The 12,311-nt window shown below is 43.2% G+C and overlaps 1 protein-coding gene across 1 annotated transcript in view; it reads left to right on the top strand.

Annotated features, from left to right (window-relative positions):
- LOC115096908 (dynein beta chain, flagellar outer arm-like) overlaps positions 1-12,311 on the top strand; it is a 630,228-nt gene that overhangs the window by 240,045 nt on the left and 377,872 nt on the right. Inside the window, 4 exon segments of the mRNA XM_029612190.1 lie at positions 2,956-3,159; positions 4,420-4,619; positions 8,884-9,041; positions 10,035-10,137. Coding sequence (XP_029468050.1) covers positions 2,956-3,159; positions 4,420-4,619; positions 8,884-9,041; positions 10,035-10,137 — 665 coding nt within the window.

Genomic DNA, 12,311 nt, shown 5'->3' on the forward strand with positions numbered 1-12,311 from the left:
TTCTTTCGGTGGGATCCTTCTTCCAATTTTTAAATGAATATCTTTTGGCTAAAATAGCCTTTTTCACCTCACCTTTTAACTATGCCCGTAATCGTTTTCCCTTCATTCCACCTTTCTTAATGTGTGGAATACATATGGACTGTCCTCCTAGGATGGTATTTTTTAACAATGACCATGCCTCTTGCACACTTTTTACCTTTGTAACTGCTCCTTTCAGTTTTTTCTAACTATTTTTCTCATTTTATCAAAGTTTCCCTTTTGAAAGTTTAGCTCGAGAGCCGTGGATTTGCTTACTGCCCCCTTTCCAGTCATTAATTCAAATCTGATCATATTATGATCATTATTGCCAAGCGGCCCTACCTCCATTACCTCTCTCACCAAATCCTGTGCTCCACTGAGAATTAGATCTAAAATTGCTCCCTCTCTCGTCGGTTCCTGAACCACTTGCTCCATAAAACTGTCATTTATTCCATCCAGGAACTTTATCTCTCTAGCATGTCCCGATGATGCATTTACCCAGTCAATATTGGGGTATTTGAAATCGCGAGGACTGCAGGAGCTCTAAAGTGTGTGAGCACATTCAATCGGAAGTTCAACAAAAAACCCAGAAGTATTTTTCGCCTACAAAGCACGACAGCGCTGGAGATAATAGCGCGGCGGCACAGGAGATAAAGGTCGGAAGCGCAGCGGTGCTCCGCACAAGTAAGGCAATTCCGTCTTTAAATTTATTGCAAAGTAAAGCACGACAGCGCTGGAGATAATAGCGCGGCGGCACAGGAGATAAAGGTCGGAAGCGCAGCGGCGCTCCGCACAAGTAAGGCAATTCCGTCTTTGAATTTATTACAAAGGATTTTACTAATTATAAAAAAGATAAAAAAGAAGGAGAAAGAGAACATTTGAATAAAGAAGACAAAAGACATTTAATGGACCGATGATTAAACATGACCCTGTAAGGTTGAAAGTGTGGCTTACTGCCTAAAAAACCAAGGGTGTTATGATGGTCCACTGTTCCAGATAAATTCTATGCACATAAAAAAATCTAAAAAATTATAATCTATGCGACGTTTATTTTGTGAGACAGGTATTTGAAATCTCCCATTATTATCACATTACCAATTTGGTTAGTTTCCCTAATTTCTCTTAGCATTTCACTGTCCGTCTCACCATCTTAGCCAGGTGGACGGTAGAGTTGGATATACTCTGTCAGTGTGCCCCAGGGATATGGTGGTGAGGAAAGGGAATCCTCTCCCCTCCCTCCCTTCAGGACAAGCCATGGTGAAAGAGGCACATCGTCTCTCTTAATTGGCACTCAGCCTTAACAGCAGCATCCCTTCGGAGCCATCTCCTTAAAGGTGCGTAGGCTGACTGGTGCTGACAAGGGCGGATTGGCCTATCGGGGGATTGGGCATCCCCCAGTGGGCCGGTCGTGCTAGTCACGTGGTCTGCCAAGCGCGGCCGTGACAGAGCCACGCTCGGCAGACCATGTGGTATCTCCTGGGCCTGGGCGGCGAATTCCCGGGCCGGTCTTCAGCGGGAATCCGCCGCTGGGTGCTGATGTCACAATATCCCAATGCCGCTGGCCTGCTCTTGTATGTTTGAGGTGGACGATTCCTTCTGCAGAAGAGAATTCACTTTTCACTCCAGCACCCCTAAGAATGGGCCTGATAATTATTATCCTCTTGATTTTAACCCATTTGGATTAAGCAAGAGATTTTTTTTTTAATTTGTTTACAGTTTGATGTGTTATCCAGGACTGTGACAGAGAACAGCCATAGCCTTTCCATCTCCACTGAATAGGGGGGATAAACAAGTGAATAATATTAAAGATTTCCAGTCAATTTCTATTGGAAGAAATGTAAATAGAATGTTTTGTTAAAAGTAATTACAAGTCCTCTGCTTTGAAGTAAAAAAAGTCCTTAGGAATCTAAAGATCTTGTGTATTATCTTTTAATTCTAGAGAATCAGATCTTGAATTACTCTGCTCCCCTATGAGAGGGACTTACAGTGTATACTTCCCTCTCCTATGGAAAGGAACCTCTGTACCTGTGTCTTACATGTCTAAGAAGAAGCCAGAGCTACAATTTCAATAATACACAAATGAAGCATTATAATTTTTTTTTTAAATAGAGACTGTTTTAAATGGTATATCTTTTGCTTGTTCTTTTCAAGATCTTTTTGAGAGCACATCACTGAGTATTATTTTTTCAGTTTTCTGCAGGACTAGTATTGCTAATAGCACTTTGTACTGTAAAATGATTAGTAGTGAAGGCATCCCAGTTGGAGGATTAGCCATTGACATAAACGTAGTTTACAGCTATGGAGGTGAATTTTCAAAGGAGTTATGTGTGTAAATCTATGATACTATCATTGCAATTTTCAAAAGCCCTTTTATGCCAGGGATGGTAACTTTCAAAGAGGCATGTAGGGGCACATATATGTGTGTGCGTCGGTACACACCCAGATACGTGGCCACTTTATAACATGCGCGCATGTAGCATAAAGTCGGGTTTGTGCTGCCTAAGTGTGGGAATTTTATAACGGCCAAACATCAACGTCATGTGTATGTGGGCGCCTTTTAAAATCGGGCAGACAGGCACATATGCTACATGCACGCATGCCCTCTCATTTTGTCAAGTGTCTGGCTTTTAAAATTCACCTTTTAAAGTGCACTTACACGTGTAAAACCTATTGATAATTCAATGGCATATACCGTGGCAATTTTCAAAAGCACACTTACACGGGTAAAGTGCATTTACACACGTAAAACCCAGTTTTTAAGTGTGCAAATCCTTTTGAATAATTATCCCTTATGATTTTTGTCTGGCTTCCGTCAATCCATCTGCGATGGCTCTCCAATTAACAGATAATCATAGGAAACCATTTTAGCGGCAGTCCTCCAAATTTGCTAAATCTTTGCTGACTTACAAGTTTATCCGTTCTCCAATTTATTTCTAGGAGAAGAAAAATCAAATGCTCCAGAGTCTGACTGGCAGGAGAAGCTTGAGGACAGAGCTATGGTCACTGCCATCCATCACTGTTTGTTCCCTCAGCTGACGGGGCACAAGTTGAAGCTCTTACAGCCCCTGGTGGCAGCTCTCTGGCCTGTTGTCGTTACTCCGTCAGGAAGCTCTGTCGCATCAAATGACAACAGCAAGATGAGTAAGTAGCTTGCAGGGACATAAGAAAGTATCTGCGTTGAACAGAAAGTGCCAGCTCTAATTGCCAGTGTTTAAATGATGGCTGAGGAGTCTGCATAAATAGACAGACATATAAGTTGGCAGTAGAAAAACGGGGACCCTCCCCCCCCAAATCTGAGCCTCTTCCCTGACAATCCTTTTTTTTTTTTTTTTTTTAAATTAACTTGTGTAAGTCAACCCCATCCTTGCATACTTCAAACCTAGGGGCCAATGCAATAAATGAGCACGAAAAACAGGCATTCAGTGTTAAAGCGCCTGCTTTCCTAACGTGCGCCCAACCACCTCTCCTGGGTGCACGATTCAATATTTAAATGAGGGGTTGCGCTGCCAAGGAGGCTCCAGGGACAAATGTGCGCCCCTTCATTTTATGAGCGTCCATTTTCCTAAGCTGTACACAGCCACAGGTTAGGAAAATGATCACTCATTAATTGAGCATCCGTTTCCCTAAACTGACCGTGGCACTTTATTTATTTATTTTTTTTACCTTTTGCTTCCTGGATTAATATTGCCACGATATTAAGTCGGAGGATGTACAGAAAAGCAGCATTTTCTGCTTTTCTGTACGTTTTTTTTTTTTTGGCTGTTCAGAAATTAAACGCCTGCTCTGGACAGGCATTAATTTCTGAGCGTAAAAATGTGTGGGTTGGGTGTACATTTTTGTTCTAGATCTGGGGAGAATAACTAATAGCCTCATCCTCATGCATGTGCATGTTTTGAGTGCGATTGGTTTCGCAGGGGGGTTGGACGCGCCCTTTGGACGCATTAATCCCATTACAGCATAAGGGGTTGTGGACGCGTGTCCAAGCACGGGTTAAACGGTGTGCTCAGCTGAGTGCACTGTTTTGCATCGGCCCCCTAATGTGTTTTATCCTTTCTTTCAATTTCATGAAAATTTTGGCAGCAAGTAAAATGCATGTTGTCTACAGTATGATTTGGATTTGGTTTGAATGAAGTTGGCATTTAATTTGTACATCAAATTATTATATTCAGAGAGCGCAAATGACTCATCATGAGTGGACGTCAGTCGCTGCTGAACTGCTTCCTCCCCACCCCCCCCCCATGCCTCCTAAAATAATAATAATTAAAAAAAAAAAAATCTAAACATGAGACTGTAGGGTGACTGTGTATCTTTTGAAAGCGTACTGAATTCTTTTGTTGTATTGAATACTCCAGCAGTAGGAAACATGTTTTTCTCCTTGGCATGTGTTTCCCCTTACCCCAGATGGGGGTCTCCCAGTGGCTGGTGCACCAGAAGACAGTCTTGGGCAGCGTTTCCTCTTTGCCAACAAAGAAGTGGGCATCCCCGGCGACGACACGACCAACGTTATTTCCGCAGCATTTTGGAAACTTCCCACGGCTCCTGGCAACTCCTTTCAGTGCAAGGTTTCCTGTCTAGCTCAGTTGGCGTGCGCTTACAGAACAGTAAGTACAGGCGCTGCTTGCGATCTCTAATCGGAATGCGCCGTCAAAGCTTGCTGAGTTTTTCGAGTTCAATTGTCTTGGCGGCGGGGCCAGGCGGCATGCGCCATCTACAGGGCGCACTTAAAAGACAAAAGTTGCGTGCGGTGAAAGCTTTGGGGCAACCGGGCACGATTCCCTTTCAGCCTTGTCTGAACTGAGAGCACAGGCAGGATAATGCTGCTCTCGAGAGATAAAACCAACCGCATGAGGGAGGGTAGTTTTCAAAACTTTTTATGTGTAAGTATCTTTATTAAAGTAACAAAAATTATAGCACAATATCTTGAAAGCAGACTACAATGACACAGTACAAAGAACAGCCAAATTGTTGCATCAGTTTCAGTCCTTAAACAATACAAAGTCATCACCAGTTAGAGAATCGAGTCTTTAACTGGCTTCCCTTTTTTTAAATCCTTCCTCCCCCCTCCCCCCCCCCTGTAATTCCCCCATAAATCCAGAGTTTCTCAAGCGTACATATGTTACTTGTCTGGAAGTCTTTTTATTTTCTCTGGTCCATCCAGGCACCGATGCCTTAATATAGTACCCCAAATATAGATTCCCCCCCCCCCCTTCATCCAGATCTTCCCATCCAACCCCCAAAGTCCTTATCTACAGTACCCAGGGGTATAATTTACAACTCATCCACCACTTATCTATGTGCCATTCAAACCACTCTATAAACTGTTCACTATCAGACTCCTAGCCCTACCAGAAAGACTCTGAAGATATTTATCCCACGTGCCCAAGAATCTCATCTTATAAGAGAGAGAGGCTTGAGCGGCCATCGACTCCATAAACATCATATCATGAAACGCATTACGCCATTGCCAAAAAAAAAAAAAATAATAGTGACTCAGCCCTTTGCCATACCAGTAAAATAGATCTCTTGTCCTGAACTAATGCTTACCTAGCAAAAAAAACCCTCTCCCTTTCCTTCCCTACATATTTAGAGAACTTCAGGCCAAACAACACTTATTCCGGAGCAAGGGGAGGTGAACATCCCAAGAGATTATCAATGTAAAACAAAACCACCTTCCAAAATTTCAAAATCTTAGGGCACGTCCAGAAAGCACGAGTAAATGAACCTTTTTCTTGTAAACATTTTAGACGGGTCTCGGTGTGTGTAATATTCGCCTTAAAGGCCAAAGCTTGAGAGATGTATTTCAATACTTTTTACATGGGGGGTAAACAGCGGTGTTTATGTGCATAGAAAGGCCCTCTGAAATTGCCCCCTCCCCACACTGCAGGTAAAAGTGTGATGATGCGAACAGTGCATGTACTTTTTTTACCTGTGGGGAAGAAAGGGTCCAGGTTAGGTCGGGGAAGGGAGAGAGTACACATGGAGATTTCAATTTGAAACCCTGGTGCATATTTTCATGCAGGTTCTTTGCAATTGCTTTGAGGCAGGTGAAACGTGCATGGATAAAAAGCACTGTATTTTTTTTCCATTGGCCAGTTTGTAGCCTACCACAACCCGGGCCTGGTGCTTCTGCAGCTGCTAGGGGAAAATACGCTGTGTGTCAGTAATAGCCATAACATCCATTTTATGACTGTAGGTTTCAAACATTTACCAGATCTCGAGCTACATTAACATTTTATCTTCTCATGGTCATACCTCACTACAGTACCCCAAATCTAATAATTCACAGTTTTACATGATACTGGAGATATTTGGCATTGACAGTGTGCCAAAACATCACTGTAGAAACCTGGGCTACATCATCATCGGTCAATCTGTAGGTTTTGCTATGCATCATGTTTTGGTTGTGGTAAAAGAGTTAAAAGTGACAACGTAAATATTACCCTTCAGACCCAGGTCTCCTTTACCATCCCCCTTCCACCTGCCATCTCTCATGCCTACTCCCTTCCCCATCCTTTTGCCCCCCTCCACCCCTCAATTTAGATGATAGAGAACAACACATAGGCTCTGCGATTCAAAGACTCAAAGAGCCGTAGCTTTTATTTAATCATTTACCTGCAATAGTATTGAGTTCATCCTAGCATTATTTAATCTGCTACTAGGTACAGCAGTTTTCTTTTGCTGCCACCGCCCCAAGGTGGACATTGCCATCCTGTTCACAAAAGAGTACAGAGTGGCCTGACCTCCCCTTATTTGTGGCAATGATGCTTTGTTTTCATAGGGTAAGGAGTAGAGATGTGCTTCGGGTAAAATTTTCGTGTCAGGCTTCGTTTCGGGCCCCTTCCCCCCCCCCCCCCCCCGCGGGAATTTTGTTTTTCCCATGGTTCAGGGTTTTTTTTTTTCAGGGGCCCTGATTTTCAGGTTAGTGTACACTACCGGGAGTTAGTGTGCGCTAACTTCTGTTAGTGCGCACTAGCTCAAAAATGAATTTTTGCCAAAATTTCGGAAAAAATTCAATCGTTTTTCGGTTCTCCCAAACCATTCTGAATTAGGCAATTTCATTGAAATTGCCTAATTCGGGAAAAACGATTGCACATCCCTAGTAAAGAGTCCCCATCTGAGCCATAGCTAGTGGGAATGGCCTGATGCCGCTTCTTCCATTGTTTCAGATCTTTTCTCTATGCTTTACGAAGGGAAAGGGGTCCCCATCCAAGCTCTAGATGCAAGGTAATGGCCCAGACTCTTTTCCTCCCCTCTTCCCACCAACTTCTGTTCTGTTTTTGCACAGATGGCCCACCCCCAAGCTAAGGAAGCACGTGAGCAGGCCGCCCTCGCCCTACATAGTCATGAGCGAACAAGAACAAATTGAAATTATGTAAATAAAGAAGAAAACCAAACCACTGTTCCCCTGGCTCCCTCTCCCCCCAACATCTCCCTTCCTAGAAGAACCAATCAACCTGAGGACAGGCGCCCCATGCTAGGGATGGGCCAAGTGGGAAAGTGAGTGAGTGGAGTGTGTGGCGGGTGGGGGGGGGGGGGGGGCAAAAGAGGCTGAGCTTGCCAGTAGGTCTTGCTCCACACCTTCTGCACAGGTCCTAGCCTTCTCAAGCAGTGGCTGGTTGTCATGGTAGCCCAGCCTCCATTGAGCTGCCATTTTGTTATCTGAAAAAATGGGGAGCCAGGCCACACAGCATCAAGCATGTTGTGCCCTTAGCTGTGAGAGGGTATTATGGCCACTCGGAGTCTTAATGGGAAAATCCTTCATTAAATCAGTTTTACAACACTTTCAGTTAAAAATTCCCATTGAATTCTTATCTACAATAAATGTCTACAGGTATCATATACATATAAAACAATTTTAAGAATGTATTTTATTCTTATGTATTGCTATTTCAAGGTTGTATGATGTTTATAATGTATGATGTTGTCAGAAAAAGAGCAACAAGTGAGGATTTCTGATCAACAGTCAGCCTGGTCCATTATTCAGTTTGGTGTTCTGCAGTGATCGGTTTTGTCTGCTGCCTTAATTAACATCTATTTCTACTATGTGTAATCTTGCATTGTTATAATATCAAATTTAAAGTTTATGCTGATGATATTCAGCTTTGAGCTTTATCTGTGGCGAGTGCCACTCTTTGGAATCCTCTTCAGGATCCTCTTCATCATTTAAAGGATTTTATGATGTTCTGGAAGCAGCTAAAGGCTGTCTTATTCCTGGAGGCCTTTGGTTCCACCCAATGTTGAGGCAAGAGAGTTAGTACTGCCAGGGCTAGTGCTTCCATTAGGAAAACTAGGTGGTCGCCTAGAGCGCCAAACTTATAAGGGTGGCAACATCCCACCATGGTGAGGCCCAGAGATAAATGCTGTGACAGAACCAATACCACTACAGAAGGGAGTGCTGTGCTGGAACTACTACTGCTGGTAGGAAGCAGTGCTTCTGGAGCTTCCTCTAAGTACATTTTTAGAAGGGGCATGAACAGAGATTTGCTTAGGGAGCCATATACTCTTGTACCAGCCTTGAGTACTGCATGCGGTTTCTGGATTTTATGTGTTTCATTGTTTGTTTTTATTTTATCTGTTTTACTGTAATTGACATAACAAACACTACATGCTTTTAAATAAATAAATGCTAAGTATTTGATTAAGGATCTTCACTAATGAAGTTACTAACCTTTGCTTCCTTTGTGTGGGGGAACTGCCAAAACGCCTATAAATATTGTAGATGACACAACTGAAGTTTTCCGATAGCTTGCAAAAGATCCCTGTAGTTAGCAATCAGTGGCAGATTCCTTGATTGCAACTGTAAGTATCAACTTGATTGCCTTTAATCTCTCTCTTTTTTTTTTGTTCGTTTGTATTTTGCTCAAGGTTGCTGTGATAGGTCCTGTAGGGAGTGGAAAAAGCGAATGTATTAAAACCTACCTGAAAACTCTGTTGGAGATGGGGAAGAAAGTCCAATCTAACACAGTGTTTACTGGAGCTCTGGAGTCGAGGAATCTCTTAGGATATATGGAGGAAGAGTCTGGGTAAGAGCCTATCCAAACGTATTTACAAATGGTAATTGATTGACATGGATCAAACAGCATCTTGTTTCTTTCTTTTTTTTTTTTTTCTACAGTTCGTAATCCATTTTAGATTAAAATGTTGAAATGTGACAGGGGAATTCAGAATGTATCATTTTTCAGGACCGATGATGTGAACATTGTTGGTGTTAAGAGGTTATGAGACCTACAGTAAAGGCCAGATTGACTAACGCATTTTTCTTTGCAAGAGAAACCCTTGAGTAAATCTGAACCTCTCTGACTGTATTAAGTTGTTTGTTACAGGCATTCAGGAATGGTAGTGAGGCTGTGATAGTTCTGTGTTCTGGTTTTAATCCGCTTCATTAACTTCAAAGATGCATTGTAATGTAAAGAAAATACCCATCCCTATATTTGTACAGAAGTCACAGTTTCTGCGGCAGGTAATTCTAGATTTCTAGTACAAAGTAAAACTGTAGAAATCTAACTCCAACAGACAAGGAGAAGGGAGACCATGTTCTGCTGATTCAGGATCCATTGGAGTATCCCGAGGTTAAAATCTGGCATTAGAAACGAATTATTGCAAAATCTGAATTCTGGGGAGAGCCTGGTAGAAAGAGTGCATAGCATTCATGTCTTCCTAAGACATTCTGAGAAAGATTTTCAAAGTGGTATTTATGTGAGTAAAAGGTGTTTACCCATGCAGATGAGCTGTCTGAAAAATTCCCTCCCTCGGTGCAGCTAAAAGTATATGTGTTCTTTCACAATGCATGGACTTTTAGCTGCACTGAGAAAGTGTTCCTAAGGGAATGTGTTTTGGGGAGGAGAGGAGAAGTGCATCTTGGTTTTGCACTTTCAGAAGCCTGCATGTAAAAAGTGCATGGGGGACTTTGTTTCGGGGTGGAGTGTTTCAAACTTGCTCCTCTCCCCCTCGTGAACCTGTCCTCCAGCGCTTGACTGTTTTCCATTGATCTTCAGTGTTTGTCTATTTATTTTTAGCAACTGGATCGATGGATTAGTACCAAAGTTGTTAAGATGGTATTGTCACCAAAATGTTTCCTCAGATCCAAAGGAAGTAAAGATTCTGCACTTGGATGGAGAGGTAAATGTTACATTTTTGCTCCATTAGGGGTTCATTTTCCAAAGTGATCGCACGCGAAAAGGGACTTTTCGCGTGCGATCACTAAATCGGGGCGGAGTCCGCACCGGAAGGGGAGGAGTTGTGGCAGACCTGTGACGACTTCGTTGACGGCGAAAAGGTAAGGGCCCTTTTTGCTGTCACTAGCGCGCCTAATAGCATCACCTTTTATGATGGCGCTATTGGGTGCGAAAGTCAGCAGCGACCGCACCGCAGAGATGTGATCGCTGCCGGCTTTCGCAGGCCTGCCCCCCCGCTTCACCCCCCCGCACCGCCAGATTTTCTAAGGTCTGTGACCTTAGAAAATCCAGGCCTTAGTGTGACTAGATGGTAAAATATAGTGTCTATTGTTTGGCTATTGGTAGGGATAGACTAGCGATTTGGATTGGATCCATATGCACTTAGAACTGCAGACAATTTGGTTTGACACTGAGTTAAAGCTGACTTGGTAAGAATTAGGAGAAGGGTGGCTCAGATTAGCTTGACATTAGATTCATGTTCAATATTTGATGCCCTGTCACAGGCTGGAAGAAAGGAGAACTAAGGTCCCAAGATTTCCTAAATCTCATTAAGTGCCATCAAGTCAGGGTAGACACACCAAGGCTTAATTTGTGGGAAAACGACCTGGAGCAGAGTTCCACCACTTTTTTTCAGACTTAAGAAGCAGAGCAGCAGGAGTGTTCTGCTCCAGCCCCTCCCCTCCAGGCAGCCTCCAGGGAAGGAGGAGGAGGGGAGTGAGCCTGGAGCAACCAGAGCAAGAGCAGCTACTCTGCTCTCTAATTTGGCTCTTCCCTTCTGTGTTTGACTCCTTCACGTCCTGTTCTGCAGGGAAAAGAAGGTGAAGAAGTGATCCTGAAGCAGATGCTGCAGCACAAGGAACAGAGACAAAACTGGTTCAATTAGCAAAAGTTTGAAAGTTGGGAGCAGTAATGCCAGTTGTCAAGACATCAGCCCTGGCTACTGCTCATAAATTTCCAACTTCTACTAATTCAACTCCTTTTAATGTCTGTTACTGAGGGCTTAACTTCTGGCAGAATGACCCAGAATGGTTCTGTCACCTTTTCATTGGGACCAGAGGAAGTGGAGCAGAGCCAATGGTGTAAATCAGTTCTGGTGGGCCGAGGACAGCTGGGGATAGAGGATGATAGTGGTAAGGAGGAGGAAATGTGTGGAGAGTGTGTTCGGGTATGTGTTTGGGGAGAGAGGAAATTCATACCTGGTACCTGGCCCCACCCCTTTCCACAGGTCACATCTGGCCATGGCCCTACTCTCTGCCACCCCTCCTCCCACTCCACAGTTCTACTTCCTTTTTGTCTACAAATTAAGCCCCGTGACAAACGGTGTCTCAATGGACAAAAGACTCTCTAAGGCGATCCTGTTGCCAACTGCTTCCTGAGGTTACTGAGGAAACATGTTTGTGTCTTACTTGATCCTTGTTTTCTGACTTCCTCCGTTTCTGTTTCTTTCCACGTTACCTTGAGTAAGCAAAGTCTCTGTTCCATTCTTTATGTGTATCACTTGTCCCAAAGAAGGTCAATTTGGGCTTTAGCGTCATGGCCTCAAGGGAAGAGTTCTGCTTTATATGTCCCAGGATTGATTGATTAGCTCTTCCTGCTGTCTGTGGAATCTCATAAAGCCAGACAAAATTAAGAGCCAGGGCAAGTTTAAAGCAGAGCATAAAGCAGAGCAGGCTTCCATCTTAAACTGCCTATCTTTTGTGTTGCTAATAAGATGGGTGGCTCTATATATACACCGGGATGCAGCCAAATTCTTAGTGGCATGTTAATATACCATATCGTGTGCTTTGATTTTTTAAAGCAAGGTGAGTGGGATGGGAGATCTAAAAGAAAGAAGTGCTTTAGAAATTCCAGTTGGGAAAAATGGAGAAAAATAAAAAGTTTTGAATAACTTGGTCCATTTGTCTGTGATCAGATTTTAACTTGGGTGGGGGAAGGTAGTAATTTTAGTGGGGAACGTGAGGGGGGTGTACATAGGACGAGCCTGTGCATTCTTTTTCAAATCCTGTTGCTATGCCTATACTTTTTTGAGTACAGGGTAGTCTGGAGTATACATTAAACTGTCTTCCTAAATAAGTTGAGGGAGGGAAAACTGGGGGGGGGGGGGAAGAAAGATAAGGA

Source organism: Rhinatrema bivittatum, chromosome 8 (assembly GCF_901001135.1).
Source record: "Rhinatrema bivittatum chromosome 8, aRhiBiv1.1, whole genome shotgun sequence".
NCBI classification, from domain to species: domain Eukaryota; kingdom Metazoa; phylum Chordata; class Amphibia; order Gymnophiona; family Rhinatrematidae; genus Rhinatrema; species Rhinatrema bivittatum.